Source organism: Pantherophis guttatus, chromosome 2 (assembly GCF_059756535.1).
Source record: "Pantherophis guttatus breed Tessera chromosome 2, ASM5975653v1, whole genome shotgun sequence".
NCBI lineage: Eukaryota > Metazoa > Chordata > Lepidosauria > Squamata > Colubridae > Pantherophis > Pantherophis guttatus.
In genome coordinates, this window is record NC_142064.1 from 32,563,984 (window position 1) to 32,588,329 (window position 24,346).

General features: G+C 35.7%; 1 protein-coding gene across 8 annotated transcripts in view; it reads left to right on the plus strand.

Annotated features, from left to right (window-relative positions):
* Window positions 1-24,346, plus strand: part of MAST4 (microtubule associated serine/threonine kinase family member 4) — a 199,890-nt gene that overhangs the window by 82,868 nt on the left and 92,676 nt on the right. The window contains exons 1-2 of one of the 8 annotated variants that reach the window (XM_034441018.3): window positions 9,184-9,265; window positions 11,802-11,882. The exons of 6 other annotated variants lie outside the window; for them this stretch is intronic. In XM_034441018.3, the coding sequence (XP_034296909.2) occupies window positions 9,186-9,265; window positions 11,802-11,882 (161 nt within the window). In that variant the 5' untranslated portion in view covers window positions 9,184-9,185. Of the gene's footprint in view, window positions 1-9,183; window positions 9,266-11,801; window positions 11,883-24,346 lie in introns of those variants that run through there. One more of the 8 variants, XM_034441020.3, reaches the window with a different exon arrangement.

The following is a 24,346-nucleotide window of genomic DNA, read 5'->3' on the forward strand; positions in this document are numbered from 1 at the left end:
GCTGAACCTTTCATCTATTTTTCAAAACTAGCAGCAGACTCAAGCTGTTGCTATAATGAACTGGTGTTTATGAATATGAGCATTAAATATTTCTTTTTAAAATTATTACACTGAGAAATCTTTTCCTTGTTATTTATTGAAAAGGTAATTTTGGTCCTTTGTTTTTGAGTCTATTTCTAGTCACTTGCGACTCTTATGATTGTTGTAGAAATGTCACATTAAAACACGACAGTAGGCTTATAAGCCTACAGAGAAGATTTTGGGGGGATAATTGTACAACATGTTTGGTTTTAATACTGTTACAGACTTATTTATCATTTGCTACATCTAATTTTAATGAAATATGTCAAACTGTCATCTATGAAAATATTTCATAGAATCTCTTTGTTCTATTATTTTAAGGAGTTTTCACAATCAGGCTATTGCAGGTTTCTGACATAGTAATCACAAGTGTCATTCTGTGTTGGGGGAAAAAGTGGCTAATACCGTTAAGTGAGATGCTGAGTACAAATTTAACAAGATGCAATTTAACAAGAATTATTAAGATACCCTTAAGGTTTATTCTGGCATGTTTCCTAAAAGCTGATAAAGGTTATAATTGATCTTTCCAACAGTAATTCTTGAGTGTGAATTATTGTATTATTTTAAGGAAAGAAAGATATAATGGTAAAAGATACAAAGGAATATTCTTATATTTTTCAAAATGAAATGATGTATGTTTGATACCAGTTTAAGTCCAACTTACCATATTTTTCGGAGTATAAGACGCACCTTTTTCCCCCCTAAAAAGGGGTGAAAATGTAGGTGTGTCTTATATACTGAATGTAGCTCCGTGTTCTGTCCCCAACCCCACGCACACACACCAACAGATGTTCAGGAGTTAAAGACCAAACCAGCCGGCAAAATCCTTTTCCTTATGATAACGGAACTTGTCAACAACCTAGTGGCTGCCTGCCAAGAGTTTATTATTTACAAAGAGGAGAGATAACTTCTCCCCACTTCTGATACATCAAAGGAAAGCAGCTCAATAATTATGGAATTAATCAAGTCCAGAGATACTCCAGCAAAGTCTTAAAGCAAAAGTCCGGCAATGCAGAATGGCGTGGAAGCTTTCAGCTTTGTTCGTCATAAGGTTTGACTGGCCACCACGCTCCCTTTTATATCCTGTGGGGTGTGGTCCAGTGACTCAGCCTAATCTCGGGCACACCCTTCTGTTGCACGTGCTTATCTCTGCGACGCTGGCGTGGGTCCAGCCAAGACTCATTACCCTCATCACTGTCCATCTGTGGCTGCGTGGACGTGCTTGGCCCTGGCCCTATCTCTTGCCCTTCGGCGGACACCGAAGGCATTGCCAGAGAGGAGGGTCCTGGAGAGGGAGGCCTTGCCAACTCCTCTTCTTCACTCTCGGAGTCCTCTCCTGTCGATGACACAGGCTCAGGTAACGGAGCCATAACACTCCGCTCACCCACTGGCCCCCACCCTTTGGCCTCTGCCTCCCAGCAGTTACCTCCTTGTAGCAAGCAGCAAGAAGAAACAGCTTCTTTCTGATTCAGCACAGCCTAATTAGCACAAGTTAATTGGATCGGCCTCCCGGCTGTTTTGCTCTCAGCTGTTTTGCTCAGGCCTCTACTGCTTGCTGCAAGGACGTAAATTGCTGGAACAGATTTTTTTTCCTTGTGCTAATCAAGCTATCCCGAAAATGAAAATGAAAGTAAAGCAGGCTGTTTGCTGTTTGCTGCAATGAGGCAAAATTGGTGGGAGGCAGAGGCAGATTTTTTTTTCTTGTTTTCCTCACCAAAAAAGGTAGGTGCGTCTTATAAGGTAAGAAAAATGCAGTTGTTTTAACAGATTTATTGATTCGTTTGAAATGTCAAGAAGCACATTGAAAAAAATAGGGCTGACAACAAATATATCCTTTGGGAAATAAATTACTTGAATAAGTTGTTCATTTGTCTGTTCTATGTGTAAGGCAGAAGCCTATTTTGACTATTTTGAGAGAATGAATAAACAAACGCATATGTGAAAAGATGAAACACTACAGTGCTCATCTTGATTTTGTAAACAAAATTAAATTTAAAAAACAGGCTTACACAAAATTAAATGCAGTTAAAGAATTATATTTCCAAACATGAGGAAAAGCTCTACATTTTTTTTTTTTTTTTTGCTGGGGAAACCAACTGAAATAAACTGGATAACATTCTACAGCACGGGTGTCAAACTTGCTGCATCATGTTGCCGTAACCTGACGTTTTGCGATGTTTTTCCCATTTGCGGAACTGGTGTGGGTGTGGCCTGTGTGTAACGAATCCGCCCCACAGGCTGTCAGTTTGACACCCCTGTTCTAGAGCTAAAACTGTTGACTATGCTGATCTCCTATTTTCAAGCAGCGCATACAAAAGTACAAATATATGTTATTTATAAAGAATATGGATTCAGGTAGCCCTCGACAATTAGGACTAGATTTTCAGTTGCTAAGCAAGGCTGTTGTTAAGTGAATTGCACCCGATTTCAAGATTTTTTTTTGCCATGATTGTTTAGCACATCACTGTAGTTTTTAAGTGAATGTTTCAGTCATTAAGCCAGTCCACCTTCTCCTATTGACTTTACTTATTCTGCTTACAAGGTTGCAAATGGTGATCACGGGACCCCAGAATGTTGAAACCATCATAAATACATACCAGTTGCCAAGTCAAAACTTTTGATCACATGAACCTGGGATACTGTACTGGTTGTAGGTTATTTTTTTCAATGCCACTGTAACAAATGGTGTAAGTCAAGGTTTATATATATTACAAAGGTTTCTTCAGTCTTAGAATAGTTCTTTCTAGTCTTGGAGTATTCATCTGGAATGGAGCTTCAGAAATTGTAATAAAGCCCTTCAGTATGCTGCCCATTTCCTACCTGCTTAATGTAGCTCTTCCATATAAAACCCTACTTAAAGATTAGCTGATTGTATATTTGATTCTCTAACTGCATACTTGATCCTCTATCGCAGGGGTGTCAAACTCGATTTCATTGAGGGCCACATCAGGGTTGCATTTGACCTCGGGGGGTCAAATGGGCATGGCCACGGGCCTGGCCACTCGATGTCACTCATGTCGGGGGCGCCTGTGATGGCCCAAGTGCTCTGCCAGTGAAAACGGACATTGGGTGGGCCATGCGCAGCCCTCCCAACCTCTGTATTCACTGGCAGAGGCCCTGTGGGCCGGTCCTTTGCTGCTTCCAGAGTGGCCCCGCAGGCCAGATCCAAGGCCATGGGCCTTGAGTTTGACACCCCTGCTCTGTCAGCATACTTGCTATGCTATGCTCCTCTATTTGCTATGGAATATGCCATCTTTCCCAATTATCAGTCTCAAGGAATAATACCGTTCAGGTAATTTTTACTATAATATTTTTGTTTTATGTTATAAATGTAGTATCTCAACTGATAATGGAAATAAATTAATATTTCTGAAGCAAAACTATTAGCATGAAATTCAGTGTGACAAAAACTATTATTTTCTGTAATCATATTGTCTAGTAATAAATTGCTCCTTATTTTTGTCTGTAGCAGAATATAATAAAAGTGAATATGAATCAATATGTCAGAAATTCTTACTAAATTGAAAACTGTAGGTGGGAACTAAAGAAGCAACACAATAGATTATACTATACATTCTGTATTTCTCAAGTCACCCCTTTTTTGTGCAGTAGGCATGTTCTTGAAAAGGTGTCTCATAAAAGAAGAAAGAGAGAGAGAAAGAAAGAATACTCCATAGGTAAAAGGTCTCCAGCAATTGTTAACAAGAATGAATAGATGAAAATCATAAAATTCGGTAGAAAATATCAAGCAGATATAGATTAAAAAAAAAGAAACAAACCTCCCCATCTTTATGTGATACTTCAAAGATACTTTCTCAGTATATTTATATGTTTGAAGATTGTGTTTGCTTATAGACTTTTTTCATCTTTTGCACTGATCTGTTGCTCCTTTCATCTTTAAAATGTTCATTTTTAATTGTTTCCTAGCATGGTGATAAATTGTGGTCAGTGGACAAAAATACTTGGAAGATTAGGTAGGAAAATATATTTAATAAATTGAAAAATTAGTTGATAGAATATTGGATAAAATATTTTAATCTAATATATTATTCATATTGGAATCTCTCTCTTTCTCTCTCTCTCTCTCTCTCTCTCCGTGGTGCAGTTCTGTTTGGTAGAGAAAGGACCCAGTATATATTAGAATATATTTGACTATATTTTCTAGGAACAATTCTTACTTATCTTAATAAATTCACCAATGCACATATCAAGTTTCATAGCTATCAAAATATTACTTTCAAGTCAGATGCTAGTTTTTTAGTATGCTTCATTGTCAAATATGATTTGTTATGTAAAGTTCCATTTGCATATAATAATCTTAAATAATTTTTAATTATTTATCCAATATTCAATAGTACTTCAATTTTATTGTGACAACGGGAGTGTATCAAGACTTTTTATTGTAAATATTCAATTAGTTTGTTAATTTGCACTCTATTAAAAATACTTGAATTAAAAACTGGCAACATACTTTTAAAATATGGTTCTAATATGGTTGTAAGATAACACTATGCTTCAATTCACATATATTTGTAGATATCAACCATTACTTCTTTTTTTAAATGGAAATAAAATGTGGTCCCTATTAAGAAGTTGATTCTGAAAATGTACATAGTTTTAGTTATTTGGTGAAAATACCAATCATGAGTTGGACCTAGATTTAATGAAACTTAATGTAATAATAAATATTATAAAATTTGGTATATTTAAAAACAGTTACTAAAACCTAAAGTTAGCTACTTGTTCTGTGTCCGTGTATTTTAAACTGTTTTTGACAGTTAGTAAATAATAAAGTGCATTATTATATCAGTATATTGTATAAAGCTCATAGTTGGTAACATGTGAACAACAGTGTATTGGCATGCAAAGTAATCCCTTGATAAATAATCCTAGTTTAAATTGATATTATGAACATACTTAGAGAAAAAAGGGGCTCTAACTGCAAATGTAGCATACTGGCCAGTTGTGCCAAAATCTTAACAGTGTACAGGGAATGTTGCATTTTGTATGGTTATAACTATAGCTTATAATTTAGCACATCTTTTCTTCATTTTACTGAAACATTATGTGAGTTGTTTGATTGGCTAATGCCCAGACAGAAGGTAGAGATCAATATTCTGGATGATGATTCATGAACATTTCATAAGGAAGATGTAATGCAACTTGTAATGCAACAGTATTCTATGACAAAAGCAGGTATAAAAATAGAAAGAAAAATAGATATGCTGTGTTTCTGAAACTAAAAGAGAAGGTAAGAAGATTTATATGTAAATGGTCCGATCTTGTGGAATGGAGTTGATGAATGCATGCATAGAAATGAAGATGAAATGAATTATTATGAATAAAGGGGGTAAAAAAATGTGAATGATGTAATCTAATTTGTTGAATATGCACATAGAATGGAAAGCCATATATTGTTCAATGTGTATTACACTAAACTGAATAGTGATCATGTATCTCTTTCCAAAAGAGATGCTTTTGGAAAAAATGATGCAACGTTTTGAAGGAATGTGATTTGGGGAGAAATTATTAGTTGACATGAACGGATGCATGAGATGGAAGATAAAGAAAAAGAGTTTGAACCATTTGGAGAGTCAAGAATAAATGAAAATGATGATGTGACCATCTGCCTAGAAAAAAAATTGAAGGACCACTATGAATGAAACATTTTATGGAAATCGGATCACCCACAGAGAAAGAATGAGGATTGAATCATCAAAAGAAATCTATGAATGGGGAATGAATGGCTTGAGACAGATTTAGAAAGTTGTGGTTAGATGGAGATTCTGAAAAATGAGATGTTGGAAAATGTTTGATGTTTGAGGAAATACTTATTTTCCTTTTTAATATGATTTGGCGATCTTACCTAGTAAAGCATCTACAGTACTAACTTATGACTATGGTAGCTAAAGAAGGAGAAACGATACAGTTTCTTAGCTGACAGATCAACAAGTTTTTCTGTGCAGAATTTCTGGTTTTTATGTAAGAAAAGCAAGGTCTTTCCCCCACTATTCACAGTACTTTGAGTTATACACCTTTGAAGTTCTTAAGTATTTTCTTCTCTTATTTTCTGCGGCCCTCAACGAAATTGAATTTGACACCCCTGTTCTATACCATTCCTGAGAGACGGCTATCCAGTCTCTAATAGTAGAAGAGTTGAAACAAACTCCTGTTGGACTAGATGGGCCAGGATCCATCAGAGCACTGCTAATGTTCTTATGTTCTTTGGTGCTTTGCTTTCTCATCTGTTTTTTAAAATATTTTATGTAGTAAATAAGATAACTTAAAATATTTACAATCCATCCTATATCCCTTGATCTTAGAGCAAACTATAATAACAAACCATTAAAATAGATTTAAAATACTAACAAGAAATATATAAATCACAATTAACACTGTGATTAATAAAATTTGAAAACTTGGGGTTTTAATCTGGCTCTGAAATAAAGTTATAGTATCTAATTAGGCTTGTAAGGGAAAATATCATTTCATCAGTGGGCATTAGACCTATTTTTTTTATTGAGATTAGCTTATAAGAACAGAATTTTGCAAATCTGAGTGTCTTATTTATCTTCTATGTATTTCAGAGAATCTGCCTAAACCACTTCTGAATTTTTATTCTTAACCACCCATCTCCCTTGCAATTATCTCATTGTTCTGGCCTTTAAAAAAATGTTTCCACAACTTTGCCTAAGTATTGGTATTGTATATCTCCATCAAGATCAGCTTCTTTACTTTCTATAGTGGCCAGAAGGGTTGAAAGATGGTCAGGCAGAGAGCACAGTTATATCAAAATGCCAGCTTTTAAGGAAAAGGCAGGATGGAGAACCTGGGCCATATACAGCATATGGCCAACGGAGAGTACAGAGTCTGGCAGGTGTGCCTTCTCAGAACTGTTAAAACTGTAGCATCAAATTCACCACTTTGAATAGCTGCTGGGAAAAGAACTGTGTGCATTGTCAGCCATTTTAGCTATCTTTATTGCCCAGCTGCTGTTGCCCAGTTTTGAGCAGGTAATTTCCAGATACATAAAGAGGATGAAAAACCTAAATTTGTACCCAGTTGGGTGCTGTTTCTTGGGGGCAGCCTTGCTAATTGATGTGCCATCAAAAGCTGGTTGACTTCCCCAGGAGGAAAACTTTGGTGACAGCAACCTCTCCCATCAGTTTGTTTCCAGATACAGGGGGAGGTGGGGGGGGGGTTCTGATCTCATTATCAGCTAATTAGGAGTGATGTCTTAAGTTTCTACAGGACAGTCTATACAGCTCTACCCAATGGTGAATGTGTAATTGCTCCAGTAGATACTGATATCCATTTCTCTCTCTCTCTCTCTCTCTCTCTCTCTCTCTCACACACACACACACACACACACACACACACACACACACAGAGCTACATCAACAAACCCTTATTAATGAAGATGTCTGGTGGTATGTGAGAGTTTTGTTTGTTTTTAAACTTGCATACTTTATAATTTGTATATTTGTTATTAGCTATCTAATTTTATTTTATATAATATGGACAGTCCTAGATTTTTTTTCTCTAATAAATAAAAGAGTAAGCTTAGCAGGATTGGGGGAATCCAGTATATGAAAACAAAAAATCAAATCAGTTGGAGAATCAGAAGTCATTTCCATCCTTTGGAGAATGATTTGCAATATCTCCTCAAGGATTCAGGAACAGTGCTCATTGGATAAATAAAACTCTTGCAAGTTGCAGAGGGTCTTGTAAAAAGCTGAAAATAACCTTGGACCAATGTTATCATATATGATTGTTAAAGTTTATGAAGCATAAAACATGCACATTTCTGATTTTTAGCTGCTTTAAAAAATCTTTATACAGTACTTATATCTTTGTTTTATAATATCCTGTCCTTACTAGAAATCTGGTGAAAGGCATGCCTGTCTTCATTCTTACCCTCTTTTGTTCTATAATAGGAAAGATAAAATAACACTATAACATGCCACTCAAGCCTTCCTCATGGCCACCTTAATGTACATTCCTCTGCAGTACATTAAACTGTAAACTATGCTGGTGTAATTTGCATTATCCCAATAGCTGAGTTATAATTTGTCTTCCCAACTGTTCTTAGAGATTTATTATTGCAGGGCAATTTAAGGGAATCAATTACTGTACTGTATTATCCTAGGTTTGCTTTCCCTCCCTTTTTGTGAGACCAATTGGTATGAAAAACTCTCCCCTTAAACTGGTATGGATGGGGCTGCTACTGGTGTTCCACTATGGATCATCCGTCTATCCTGCCTTCTCCCAGATCCTTTTGGTTCCTTCCTTCCTTGTCTCTGCCTTTCTCTCATCCTCACTGTCACCAGTGTCCCAGAGCAACATATCCTACCAACCTGCTCGCCCTGATTTTTTCAGTATCTTCCCTCTCTCACAACCACATCTACCATCACTGATATTTGCAAAACTGGTCACCAAGAAAACTCTCAACCTTGCTTTTTCCTGTTCTTATTCCTTGTGCCATATTTGGAACAAAGCAAAACAAAATAGTCCTGTTCCATTCCATTAATTACTTTCCTGTTGAATCTTTGCTTAGCACATCTTGTTGTTTGAATGAGGTTATTTAAGAAAGATGACTTATTTGAATCACAAATAAGGAATTACGATGTTTCAACATCCTGCATTGCTCTCTAAAACTTTAATCTGCTGCATGTGAAGAGAAAGAGCAGATCTTATCTTCCTATGATTTTCTCTTATTTGATAAGATTGTGACGACTGTTAGCTCTGTTAAAGAGTAATCTTTTTACTGCACTTTTTCTTTCTTTCTTTTTTTTTTAAAAAAAATCTAATAGTTTTTGTGGCTCTTTGTCCTCTAACTATTTATGCCAAGCAATGCTTGTTAGAACATTGGAAATGAGTAGCTTGATATTCAAATTGGAAGCTTTCTTGCTGCTAGCTAAATCAGTGCACTGCACTTGGTTGTTAATCTAGACGAAAGCAGCTGACATTTTTTCATGACAGCTAGAAGTGGAAGGACCCAAATTTACAGAGCTTCCTCCCCCAAGAGTTTGTTAGACCATTCCTTTATAATGGCTCATTTGGGCTCTCTGTCATCACCAGGATGCTGCCACTGAATGTTTGTCATGGTTACAGTAGAATGTGTTAACCTAACAGCCATGAAAGCCCAACGGGAAAGGCTGCAAATTCCAGGGCTGACCTTGGAGTAAGTATTGTCTGCCTTTTAATATTTTAATGCTTTCTGCATGGCACGAGCTTATTTTACATGCGTTTATGCTGACAGGCTAAAAGCACTGCAGCTTTAGGTTGCAGGAACATTTTTAAAATGTACTGCAGTTGCTTTAGCTTCAAATGTGTTTCTCTAAAGCAGTGATATTGCAGGATATTTTAAACGATACTGCATATTTAAATTTGCTGTATCTGAATGCATGAATCTGGGCATCATAAATGTATTAAGAGAGACCATCCTTCTGTAGGCCACGGTGATCCTTTTCTGTCTATCATCCTCCACCCCACCCCCCCAAATTGGTTACTATTTGTTTATCCAAATGCTGCGTATTTTTGAAAGGCCTTTTTTTCCTAGTGAATAATATAGAGAGCTCTGTAAGAAATTAGAGCAGAAGAGGAATGCTATTTGTGAAAAATCATTAAATATGATTTCTTTTCTTTCTTCTTTTTACTGAGCAGCAGAATATTCTTGAACTATATTGTATTGTGACATTTTTATTTGGTATTAGAGACTTTAAGTTAAATATATTTGGCCGAGTAAAGGCTTTTCTTACTATCTTCTAGAAATGATAGATTCATTTGTGTGATTCTAGCTTCCATTTATAAAACAATTATATAAATATATTCATAGTGCATTATAGACCATGATGGCCATCTCTGTCAAAAGTATAAGTATATTTCTTCTATTTAAACAGCCAAAAACTTAAATACATTTAATTTTGAGTTTCAAAATTTACTGCATGGGTATATAACTATATGCCTGTGTGCATATGTACATAAATAAAATATTCTCTTAAGATTTCATGTTGGTAGTGATTTATTACTGATTTAAATATCAGTTGTGTTATTGTGCAAAAAGAACAGGTTATCTGTAGTTTAAGCTATTTAACCATAGGCTATTGAATGAATTTTGGGTATCTAGAGACTATTTCATATATTCCTGCTGTTACATGCAGTATCAATTTCTTTGAGTTATAACTAATGAAAAGTAATATTGCTTTAAAGAGGATATTCTGCTGGCTTTTATATTTCAGATAACTGTATTACAAAACATTGATTTTAAATATATTTATTTATAATGGCTGTAATTTTATATCAGTTTATTGAAGAGTAAGTCTTCAATACTTCTGTGTATGGATTAATAAGATTCTATTAATTGTAAATAATATTTGGAAACAACTTATTGCAGCATGGTTTATTGGTTATATATTAATTATATGGCTATAATTTTAGACACTCAGTGCTTGGGACAAATTTAAATTTCTTGGGAGGAAATATTGTTCCCACCTTCATTTTCTGTCCCAATACTTATAAGTAAATCAGTTTATTAATAGACATTTTTAAGCATCTAATCTCAAATTTTAATACAAATGTTTACTTGGTAAACTTTAGGATTTTAAACAAAAAATGGATCTCAATCCCCTTGTACATTTTTCATTATTAATGCTGAAACAATCTTATAAGAATTGATGTCCTTGCAAATTTCCTTTTCCAGTTACTTTAATTCTACTAAATAATATTATTCATTATTTTTATTTGGATGTTAATTAATCTTTTTCTATAGGTAGTTAAGTTGGTGTGATTTCTGAACCATTGTTATCATGGCTAAGTACAAAACTAATCTGGAGAAATGCTAAAACATTAAGAAAATTGTCGCTATAAAACATTTTTGTCAAATATAGAAGTTAAATGAAATGATCAAAGTTTATAATTTAACAATCAGAAATGCTTAAGTTCACCTCAGTGATTTGAACCCAAGCAGTATATGATTATACTTACTAACTTTATAAGACACTTTGAAATGCAGATAAAATATTTTCAATAATGTATTAAAATTAAATGTGTGTGTGTGTGATACTGTAGTTGTTGTTGGAATGTATTTTTCACAAATGGCATTCTCAAAAGCTAAAAAGAACATTTTTGAAGTTTACTACTTATTTTAAAATTTTTATTTGCATTGTTTTGATTTTTTCTTTTCCTTATTCAATAGATGTAATTATTAATACTTAATTCACAGTTTACGCAGTGCAGCATGCTACTTAGAGCGATTAAAACTGAGGCATGATATTTCTAACAGAAAACTTTTCTTAAAGTTCTCTTAGATATGGAAATTCAGAATCAGTGCTTGACTGAAAATTATTATATTTTTAAATACTTTTTTTTGAAAAAGTATTTGAATTTTTTAATAATAAAAATATTTGCATGCTTAATACAGTTTTCTCCTCAGTGCAAAAATGGGATTATCAGAGAAATATTAAAAATAGACATTGCAATCTTTATTTTAGTATGCTTTTTTTCATAATAGAGAAAACAGATTCCTATTGTTGATTGTCCTTAAGCTCATACTCCTTTAGTATGTTTCATTATTATTATTATTATTATTATTATTATTATTATTATTATTATTATTATTATTATTCAGAGGAGTCACTAGAACTAATCCTCTGAATTCAGTCAAACTAGAGCTTTTAATGGTTTTCTATCACTAGAGATGACATTATTTTAACTTTCAGTCTCACCCCAAGAAGTCTGAGCCCAACCCCAACCAGCCCCTGCAGTCCATGCAGTCCTCTGTTCGCTTTTCATTTTTGGAGGTAAGCAACTATACTTCCATTGTTGTAGTTTTCTTCTTTCCACATTGTAGGAAAGGAGAAATTGAATAATTGAACTATTTATATATGCATATATGCGCTAAAGTAAACTATTCTACACGAATGCCAAAAGTACAAGGGCAGAATCGGAAATGTTAGCAATGTGCTTGGATTAGGAAAATGAAATAAATACAGATTGATTTCTTGAAAACTAGTAATAGTCTAGTTTACCTATCACAGTAAAGAAAATTGAGCATGTTTAATACTCATTTCAGTAATCTCTGTGCCAATGGTTTATTCTGGAGCCAGTATATTTAGAATACCATGAAGCATTTCTTGGTCCAAAGAATATGTTTCCAGAAAATGCATTGTATTAAATTTTATCATTCAGGCAATAGCTCTCAGTGCAAATAGCTCTCAGTGCAAACATTTAATAATTCAAATTTTGTTCAGAATATTTAAATAGTCTGAAAATTATGAGCATTGTATTTATGATAGCCTGAGATATTGATATAAGATACAATACTAGTAATAGCAACATACAATAGCAGAATTACTTTTCTGAAATCACTTTTGAAGTTGTGCATGTATAATATATGCTGTCATTAGCTACTTTATATCAAAGAATCGCCTCACATATTATAAAAAGTTTGGAGAAAAGAGCATTTTGATGCAGTTTGCAAAACATTGTGTTTAGGCAAATGTCCTTTTCTGCTTAGATGGAATTCTAAATTACTGAAATGGATTTCTATCAGTTTGCCTAACCAATATTCTGAGGGATTACAGTATTATAGATCCAGCAGCCTCTAGAAATGAAGAAAAGAGTTGATACATCATTGTGAAACTAATTAGGAATGACTGTATGAATGAGTTCATGGAAAGCACATAAGATGTTATATAAATAATAGAGACGTTTATATTTTTTAAAAAGAAAACATTTGCTAATGAAAAATCAAGTTGGCCACTCAAATGACTCATCTAATTAGCTGTGTGAAAGATATGATGCACTCATTTTGGAAATAATATGTAATACTTTTGTTCAATCTGAAGCTTGATTCTGGGGGATAAACAATGGATCCAGATTAGCCCATCATGTACGGAATTAAAACTTTCCATGAAACACTAAACCCAAATGTGTTTGTTTTGGTAGTGCTCAGAGAGGTGGCAAATTCCTTTGAAAGCTGTAGAACGGAGAAGGGAAGACTCAGAGTTACACATACATTTTTTACAAAATAGATCAGTCTCTATATGTCCCAAACCGTAATCCTCTATATCAGGGGTGTCATACTCAAGGCCTGGGGGCCAGATCTGGCCCACAGGTTGCTTAGACCTGGCCCACAGGGCCATCCTGGAAACAGCAAAGGACCGGCATGGGGCTTCTGCCAGCGAAAATGGATCTCGGGATGGCTGCTTGTGGCACTCCAGAGCTCCATTTTCACTGGCAGAGGGTTGCAGGAGGCCTTTGCAGCCGAAAATGGAGCTTGGGAGCCCATTTTTGCTGGCAGAGCACATGCGCCATCAGAGATGCCCCCAACATGAGTAACGTCAAGCTGGCCATGCCCACCTTGGCCATGCCCACCCTGTCCCCCAAGGTCAAACCCAACCCTGATTTGGCCCTCAATGAAATCAAATTTGATACCCCTGCTCAATGAAATCGAGTTTGACACGATACCACTAGATTGTTGCAAAGAGTTGGAACTGTTGGTTAAGGTCCGTTGTGGAAAAGGGAATTACAATTGTCATACAGAATTTCATATGTGCTGTATAAATCTGCTATTTACTTACAATTTAGCATTCAGAGGCTTTAAAAAAGGGTTTTGTTTAAATTATTTACTGATACAAAAACTGCTCACCAATTCCAGGAGATCTAAGCGGCCATTATTCCAACAAATATGTAGAGTAGTGACTTCAATGAAATAAGTTTTACAATTTATATCTCTGAATCTGAAGAAAACAGTCAGCAGTATAATAGAAGAAATGCAAGGAAAATGAGCATTTACTGTGTAAGAAAATAAACTAAGGATATTGTATATATTTTTTTCCAGCTCTGTTTTTTTGCAAGCAATCGTTAGCAATATTAGTTTGGAGCAAAATGTTTAGCCATATATAAGATTATCTCATATAGCAGATACTGTATTATCATGGTCCACTTAATTTTTGTATTTCCACTTTTTTGCCTTATGATGGGTAGCTATCTCTATTCCATCAGTTTTAATTTAAAAGGACAGCTGCCTCTTTGATTAAATGCCCACCATGAAAAGGTGTTTTTGCTCTGAAAAGAGAAATTCTCCTCCCCTCAAAAAGACAAGCAAACACTTAAAAAAAATCTATTAAATACAATCTAGTGTGTCCAGAATGTGAGAAAAGTGCAAATGCTAGACCTCTTTTTTCCTTCTGGCATCATGATGTATAGCACTATGAAACCTGAGCAGTGTGTCCAAAGTATGCTCTCAAAGGCTAGAGTGCTTTTAGATGATTTCTAGCCCTTTAAATTATACTAGAAATAAGCTGGCAATCTGTGTTGTTGAGTATGTTTTCATAAGTTAACAGTCCACCAGGCAGTTGCATCCTGCATCAGCTGTAGATTCTGCACAGCATTCAAAAGCGCTTCCGCGTAAAAACAGATCGTATTTATTTATTTATTTATTAGTTCGATTTATATGCCGCCCTTCTCCGAAGACTTAAAGCTTACAATGCTTTAAGCAATATCCTTCATACTTCTGTATATACCTGCTTAGTAGGGCTTTCCGCCCCCCCCCCCCCCCAAGCAGTATTCTTTTTATACAAAGTCAGCTTATTGCACAATAAACTATTGCACCCACAAACCGGGTCCTCATTTTACCTACCTCGGAAGGATGGAAGGCTGAGTCAACCTTGAGCCTGGTGAGATTTGAACTTGCAGTAACTGCAAGCAGCTGGCAGCCAAGTACTACTTTAACAGCAGTTTTTAGTCTGCTGCACCACCAAGGCTCTTGTATGAATAAGCAGAACATTCACCTTCTTCTCTTCACATATGATTGAAATTGTTGACATAACAAAAGGTACTTTTGGCAATATTGATACTCCTTAGGCAGTATTAGCAGACCCTCCTGACCTTCACTTCTAAAGGCAGTATTTATTTACTGCTGCTGGATACAGGACTTAGAAATGACACAACGCTAGGATTAGAAAGCTTACCAATTTTATTGGCTTTTTGTATATTAAAAGTGATTTTAAAACCCCACTTGAAAGTGAGTCATATTTCTGAATGCAAATTTGCAAACGCAGGATAAGCTGTTGGTTTTTTTTGAAACTACATTACATACCCAGATCAGTGAATATGAAAGAAGTCTGTGGAACCTGCTACATTATGCTGAACAAAGAAACCGCCAAACACGTATGGCTCTCCCCACAAGCATCAGGGTCAAATGAGGAAATAAGGAGATATGTTGATAATCGTATTGTCCTGGGGTATTGTCCTGGGGTGCCAGGAGTTGTTATAGTGGTTGCTTTTTTGTCTTGTTAGCTCTCCAGGGTTGTAGTTTATAATATGGATGGCTATAAAGTACTATTAAATATAGTGCCCTGACATGTACTTTCTAAAATATTTCAATTTTGCAACTCCTGATAGATATCACAAAATTTTTTGGAACACTTGTAGGCCACCTGTTCTCTAGGTCTATTTTGGTTTTCTTATTAGCAGACTGAAATGTACCCAAAACTTCCATACTGTGGCCTAAATGTGTTTTGCTTTTCTCTGGGTATTTTTTTGTTTTGTTTTCTATTGTTTTGGTGTCTTCAGGTCAGTGTTGACTCATGTCAACTGCCCAGACTAGTTCCTGCAGTTTTGTGGCAAGATTTCCACTGCCTCTTTTCTAGGACTGAGAGACAGTGACTTGCTGGCTTTATGCCTAAAATAGGACTAGAATTCAAAGCCTCCCTATTTGTAGGCAGATGCCTTAACTACTACACCAAACTGGCTCTCCCTCTAATGTTTGTTTGTTTGTTTGTGTGTGTGTGTGTGTGTGTGTGTGTGTATTTATTTATTTATTTATTTATTTATTTATTTATTTATTTATTTATTTATTAGTTCAATTTATATGCCGCCCTCCTCCGAAGACTCAGGATGGCTTACAATGCACTTATAGCAATAGCCTTCATTCTTTTTGTATATACCTGCTTATTAGGGCTTATGACTCCCCCCATAAGCGGTGTTTCTACAAAGTCATCTTATTGCCCCCACAATCCGGGTCCTCAATTTACCTACCTCGGAAGGATGGAAGGCTGAGTCAACCTTGAGCCCGGTAAGATTTGAACTCGCACTAATTGCAGGCAGCTGGCAGCTAAGTGCTACATAACAGCACTTAGTCCGCTGCACCACCAAGGCTCTTTAGAATTTTATGAGTCATATATGATAAAATATTTGTTCATTAAATATTATACAATTTCTCGGATGTATTCATTTATTAATCAGTTTTAGTGCAACCTGTTTACTGAATTTTACTAGCTTATTTTTACAAACATGTAACAAATATAATTGCTATAATAGAATCAATAACAGCTAATTAATCCTCCATTACTTCTGGCTATTCAGAACCTTCCAGTTTAAAGATCTTTTGAAAAAGATATCCTAAATTACAGGAAGATGAACTTGTGTGCAGGTAGCAATATATTATACAATGAGAAGACTACTACTTTGAAAGCTACTCTATGAATCTCTTTCTTCTGGATCTCTTGGAGATAGACCCTACAATGCCACTTCATATCTAGTCCATGTTAGGTGGACAGATTCTGATTGGAACAGATAAACCTAAAGACTGTGAGAATGCAACCTGTGTAGGATTAGCAACTGAAGTAAGGATGGTTGACCTTTACACACACCCAGAGCTCCATTTGCATGACTGGTTTGCATACGCGTCTGACGCTCAAGGAAATAGAATGCGTGTGCACAAGGTCACCCGCTTTGAAGATGTGCGTGCACACTCACCTTCTGTTTCCACAGCCCAGTTGCAATCTCCTCACGGATATAGAAATTGAGTAAATTAAAAAAAAACATTTTTCATGTTCTTAAGTAAGTTTTATTGCTGCTGTTGAGTATCTTACATAAAATAGAATAGAATAGAATAGAAATAGAACAGAACAGAACAGAACAGAACAGAACAGAACAGAACAGAACAGAACAGAATTCTTTATTGGCCAAGTGTGATTGGACACACAAGGAATTTGTCTTTTGTGCAAATGCTCTCAGTGTACATAAAAAGAAAAGATACATTCGTTAAGAATCATAAGGTACAACACTTAATGATAGTCATGGGTACAAATAAGCAATCAAATCATACTAGGAAACAAACAATATAAATCATAAGGATACAAGCAACAAAGTTACAGTCATTCAGTCATAAGTGGGAGGAGATGGGTGATAGGAACGATGAGAAGATTAATAGTAGTGCAGACTTAGTGAGGGAATTATTTGTTTAGCAGGGTGATGGCATTCGAGAAAAAAACTGTTCTTGTGTCTAGTTGTTCTGGTGTGCAGTGCTCTAGAGCGTCGTTTTGAGGGTAGGAGTTGAAACAATTTATGTCCAGGATGCGAGGGGTCTATATTTTCACAGCCCTCTTTTTGACTCGTGCAGTATACAGGTCCTCAATGGAAGGCAGGTTGGTAGCAATTGTTTTTTCTGCAGTTGTAATTATCCTCTAAAGTCTGTGCCTGTCTTGTTGGGTTGCAGAACCAACCAATAATGTTAGCTATGTTTTTAAAACATTCTGCCATATATTTTTTCATATTAATTCATTTTGTTTTTCCCCCTAATGTTAAGTTTTCACAAGTAATAACTTGGGAATTCACAATTTATCTAACTTTTGTATTTATTTTTTTAATATTATGTTCTTTATTAATGCACATACACATGCAGATGCCGCTCATTTTTGAGCCAAAACAAGTTAGTTTGCTTTCCACTCTAGATGGCAGCCTGAATACACTATTGTTCTGTTGTGTGGAACATTACAAAGAGGGTATGTAGGTTGAAATACCTGGTCATCTTTAGGTATCTGGCTGCAGTTCTGTTTTCATTGGATGTTGTGGCTCCGTTGCCTGAGCCTGGGCTATCGACCCATGCAGACTCTGAGAGTGAGGGCGAGGAGTTGGCAAGGCCTCCCTCTCCAGGACCCTCCTCTCTGGCAATGCCTGCCGAGGACACCGAAGGCCAAACGATAGGCTCAGAGCCAAGCACGTCCCCGCAGCCACAGGTGGACAGTGAAAATAAATGCTGGCTGGACCCTCGCCAGAGGCGCAGGGAGAAGCGTGTGCAACAGAGGGGAAGGCGTGCCAGAGATTAGCTGAGTCACTGGACCACACCCCAAAGGCTATAAAAGGGAGTGTGGTGGCCATTCGGACTCTGTGACGGACAAAGCTAATCTCTGGCGAGGCACTTTGCACCTTTGGACACAACACTTATTTGCTGTGGATTTAATTACAAACTGGACTATTCAAACTGTGTGTATTTTTGTCTGTGTTATCGGAGTAAAAATTCTTGGCAGGCAGCCACGGAGTTGCTGCCAAGTTCCTTATCACTGACGTTGAGTGTTTGAAGAGTTTATTTAACCCTCGGCTGGCTGGTTGGGTGTGTGCATGGTACGGGGACAGAACATTGGATACGTCCATGTGCAATGTCTCTTTTGACTATAGCAAATACAGGGGGTTTTCTTTTCACTATAGCAAATGTAGATTATTATGCGTCTAAATTCTGTAAAGCACTGGACACAGAGGGGTGTGGTAAATATATGTATACACACTCACATGAAATTAAATAGCACAATACCTCTATTGCTCAGACTTGTGATCGCAAATTGTTCCTAGATCCTAAATCTGGTTTATTCAAATCAAAATAAATGCTGTTTATAGTATATTGTCTTAGAGGAATGCTTGTTAAAGGTCATATAAAGACAAAGTACAGAATTACTACTATAAACAGATCTTGATTCTTAAAATAAGGTATTGTGCTTAATTTCAATTGTAGAATTTAACTACTTTAATAGTTAATAATCAGGATGATTGCATTGTTGATTTCTAAATTAAGATTTTTTTTTCATGCTACTCTCACAGCCAAAAATGCAAAGGATCTACAAGCTCTAGTAATAAATGTCAAGAAGCACATTGAAAAAAATAGGGCTAAAATTAAATAAAAAGAAGATCAAACTAATAACTAGTATAAGAACCAGCATTGGAATTGACATAGAAGATATTAAGGTGGTGGATAGCTTCTGCCTTTTAGGTTCAACTATCAATAATAGAAAAACAAGCATTTAATAAATGTTTTGGTCTAGTAACGAAGGAATCAGACTAAAACCAGGAGACTGTGAGTTCTAGCTCTGGCTTAGGCATGAAAGCCAGCTGGGTGACCATGGTCCAGTCTCTGTCTCTCAGGCCAACCTCCTTTATAGAGGAGTAGTTGTGGGGAAAAGAGGACGACAGAGGAGGACTAGATATCTTTGCTGCCTATATATAGATATTTATAAAAATAATACAGGTAGAATATAAATAAATAAATGTCACAGATTAATATTTGGTAGAGCAGCCATGAAAGCTTTGGAGAAGATAAGTCAGATGCTTTGATGTGTCTGTATCTCCAAAGATCAGAATAATTCAAACTGTAGTATTCCCTATGACACTATATAAAAGTGAAAGTTGGACTATGAAGAAGTAGGATAGGAAGAGTGTTGATGTTTTGAACCTTGGTATTTAAAAAAATGCCTGAGATAGGCAAACAAACACATGGATCATTGAACAAATCAACCCAGAATTCTCACTCCAATCAAAAATGAGCAGTTTAAATTAACTTTGGACACATTATGCAAAGATTTAGTTGTCTGAAAAAGGCTCTGGTTGGGGGGAAGAAAATATAAAAAGAGGATGACTAGCAGCAAGATGGATGGATTCAGTTACAGTGGTGATGATGCAACATAGAAGACCTGAAAAACCATTTTAGGAAGTGATTGTCCTATAGAATATTTATCTATGTGGCCACTCAGAGATAACAGTGAGTTGATGGCACATAATCAATTGCTGAACATATTTCATCATTTAAATTATTTTACTACCGTGTTTCCCCCAAAATAAGAACCTGTCTTATATTTTTTTTGAACCCTGAAATAAGCGCTTGGCCTTATTGCCATGCGCTCAAAAGCCCGATTGGGCTTATTATCAGGGGATATCTTATTTTGGGGGAAACAGGGTAGTCGCAATTTTTAGTTATTGGTATGTAACCCACCAAACTGTATTGACAACATGTAAGGATTTTGCTTTATTCAAAGTTCTGAAAATACTGGGAATGCTGTTTTATTATAAACGGTCATGTTCTTTCTTAAAAATTGCATAGAATCATTTTGGTTGGTCTTAGCAAATCTAAACACATCAACACCAACACCTGGTTCTGTTGGAGTAGCCAGAAGCCTTGGGCTTCTCCTAATAATTGATGTGTTTTACTTTTGGGTATCTATTGTGAGAATGGGCTTGTGTATCATTTTCACTTATTAAACATCTGTTGAATTTGGCAGTTCCTGTCCACTGACAATGTACAAATACTAGTTTTGGCTCTAATGATCTTCTACCTTGACTATTGTACTGCAGCTGTTTATGAATGGGTCTTTCCTTGTCTATTCAATTATCCCAATCTTTACTATACCTTACCTTGTTTTTCCTATATTTTCTTACTACAAATACATTTAGAATCTTGACGCTAGAATTTAAAGGCCTGCAGTTAACATATAACACATAAATACTGTTAAAAAAAGCTTTTCCCTGTTACCTGCTCAGCTCCTCTCCTGGAATGAGCCTATTTCTACAATAGGATAAGTGCTTCTTTCCATGTCCTTTTTGAGTATTATTCTATCTTATTTGTATGGATTTCAGGATCTGGGTGCTCAATTACAGTATGGGATTCTTTTTCTACTTCCTGGCACCATTTGTCTTTTGGTACATCTAGGAACGATTTGAAAACCTTTTTATTTAATAAAGCTGACAGATTGGTAAAAGTGTTCGTGAGCAGATGCTAGGAATGTCAGAAGGACTGATTCAGTAAAGGTTTAGCTTTGTGTAACTGTACAGCATTTTCTTTTCATCGCAATTGTAAATATAGTATTGCATATAGATTTTGTGAGAGCCTGTGTGTGCGTATCTTTACTTATTTATTCTTATTTATTAATTTTACCATACTGGGATCCCACCTCCCCAGTTTGTGCAGGTCCATTATACAAATCTTTGTTTATTTTGGTGTCTGCTGTGAAGCATTTTACATGATTAGATTAAAACATGTAAAGTATAATAGCATTAGTTTGCAAAGCATATTTCTAGTTTCTAGGAGTTCATGTAGGGTGCTCACACATTTGCGAACCAGTAGGGAAGAGAAGGGAATTTCACCCCTGTGGAGAAGTATTAATGGACTGAAGTATTAAGTGATCATTGTGGATGGGCAGCAGTTATAAATTTGAGGACAGTCATAAATAACTTTTTTGAAGTAGGTTGTAACTTTGAATGGTCATTAAACAACCAATCCTTAAGTAAAGACTACCTGTCTTGGTAGAAAAATAAATAATTTGGCAATGGGAAACAGAAAAGTGAATGTAATATATTAGCTGTATTGAAAAGAAACACATCAGAAATTTTTAAGGTAATATTTTATATACTTAACTTGCACATGCTGCTATGTAGCTACAAGTACCTAGTTATGATCTAATAATAGCAGATCAAAATAAATAATAGAGGTTCAAGAGCAAAACACTCCTGCTGTTGTCTTATCAGTATAAGCATACATGTTGGTGTTTGAAGAAGGAGGAGTGTTTGAATGAATGAATTATCTTTATTAGTGTATAGGTCACAGGCTCCAGACAACACAAACATAAAAACGCAATATAATGTATGCCATAAAAAGGCCTGTGATCATGCCCAGTCTATTTGCTATCAAAAAATCTTGATTTCTTCAGGCTACTGTTGCTAACTTAGCAATGGCAAGAGTTATTTGAAGAACTTTATTTGCCAAAGTTTATAGAATTTGTTTTGTCCATCCAGGAAATGGACTAAAAATGGTGTAGTAAGCCCTCGATTTACAAGCACAACTGAGTCCAAAATTTCTGTTGCTAAGCGAGACATTTGTTAAGTGAGTTCTGTCCCATTTTATGACCTTTCTTGCTGCAGGTGTTAAGTGAATCATTGTAATTGTTAACTTAGTAAGATGGTTATTAAGTGAATCTGGCTTTCCTATTGGCTTTGCTTGTCAGGGACACTGCAACCATCATAAATATGAGCCAGTTGCCAAGGGTCTGAATCAGGGGTGGGTTCTACATTTTTTTTACTACCGGTTCTGTGGGCGTGGCTTATTTTGTGGGCGTGGCTTGGGGGGGTAATGTGACTGGGTGGGCATGGCCAACTTTTTTTTTTAACTTTTAAAAGCATTTTTTCTACAACCTTAAGAGGTTGCAGAAAAAAATGCTTTTAGAAGCCTCTGATGATCAGGCAACTCAGCTGGGATCGCCAGAGGCTTTTAAAGGCATTTTTTTTCCCTACAACCTCTTCGGCTGAAGAGGTTGCAGAAAAAAATGCTTTTAAAAGCCTCTGACGATAACAGCTAAGCCGCGCAATCATCAGAGGCTTTTTTTTTAACTTTTAAAAGCATTTTTTCGGCCGAAGAGGTTGTAGAAAAAATGCTTTTAAAAGTTAAAAAAACATGCCTCTGATGAGGTGGGCAGGGTAAGCAAGCGGCGACCGGGCCGGGGACCAGTTTGGGGGCGTGGCCAGCCAATGTTATTACCGGTTCTCCAAACTACTACAAATTTTTACTAACGGCTCGTGTGAACCGGGAGCAACCCACCACTGGTCTGAATTTTGATCACGTGAGCATGGGGCTGCTGCAATGTTCATAAGTGTGAAAAACGATCATAAGTCACTTTTTTCAGTGCCATTTTAACTTTGAATGGTCACTAAACAAATTGTTGTAAGTTGAGGACTACCTGTAGTTAATTACAAACACTTTGATTAAAAATACAATAAAGCACAATATGACTCTATGATTCTTTGGTCCTGCCTTCTGAATTTTTTTGGAATTTCAATTTGAGGGATTTTCTGGAATTTACCATCCAGCTCTGCTGACAGCAATATATTGAATTGCACTAATATGAAAGCCCAATGAAATGTCTTTTTTGTAAGTTGTACTCTGTGTAACAGCTTATCAAATTCTGTTCGTAATTTTGTACCAGCATTCCAGGTGGAAATCCCATTTATCATGTTTGCTATACTTGATGTTTCGAAAAACATTAATATTTAGCTGTGAGAATACGATGTGTCAAGTCTTGAGGTTGAAAACTAGCTTTTGGCCAATATTTAAACACACAAAACCATTCCATCATTCCAGTTTTATGAGCTTTGCTTTTTGACAGGGCAACATTAAGCACAATATTTTCACTCTGAATAATTTGCATACAAAACTGAATTGGAATCTTTAATTTATCATAACTGATGCCTGGGTATAACTGAGCTCCATAGAGGAACTGTAGTAGTATTTTGCTCTGAAAAAAAAATTAATGCAACTGGTATGTGCTGGTTACTTTAAGAGAACTGAATTGTGTGCTTTATATTGAATATTGCAACATAAAACCCAATAAATAAAAACAGGGAACTTGCTATATGTAATGCACCTTGAGGCTTATAGTAATTTTTAAAAAGTCCTTTGAAAAGGGCATACTATTGCTTTCTCAGGTTTAATTTGTAGTGAGTGTTACAGAAATGGACCAGTGGTTTCATTGTCCTTCTGAAGTTTACTAATGTCTGTGATAGGGATAGAAATAGGATAGGACAGGACAGAATATTCTTTATAGGCCAAATGTGATGGGATACACAACGAATTTGTCTCCAAGATTTTTATACCATCATCTGTCAAAATCAGTATCAATAAATATTCTATAGGTCTGTTTTTGAAGTTGGGAACTTTGCTTTTACAAAGCACTTATCAGTGCATTGATATAACTGTGTTAAATGGCTGATGGACACTATGCAATGTGGACTTATAATTATTGTCTTGTTTTGCTTGATATTTATGGTGTTATAAAGATTAACGTTCTTTTGAATTCTTTTCTAAAAACTTGGAACCTGTCATTGTATGAAGAATTATATATTTAAAATATTTAAAAACTAGGCTAAATAACTTCCTATATGCAACATAATTTATTTTCGTCCCTCCCTCCCTCCCTCTCTCCCTCCCTCCCTTCCTATCCTAAAGAAACAAAGTATACATTTAAAAATATTTTGATCGATGTACAAATACTCTAATGTACATTTTTCTGTGGAGCAATATAGATATTAACCTAATGTCTCCTCTGTTTTTTTCATTAAAAACTATTATCTGATAAGTAATTCAAGGCATCAGAGCACATCCTAACAAAAATTTACAATGTGTAACAATATTGGATGCTTGTCTAATTTTAATGTAGCATTATAT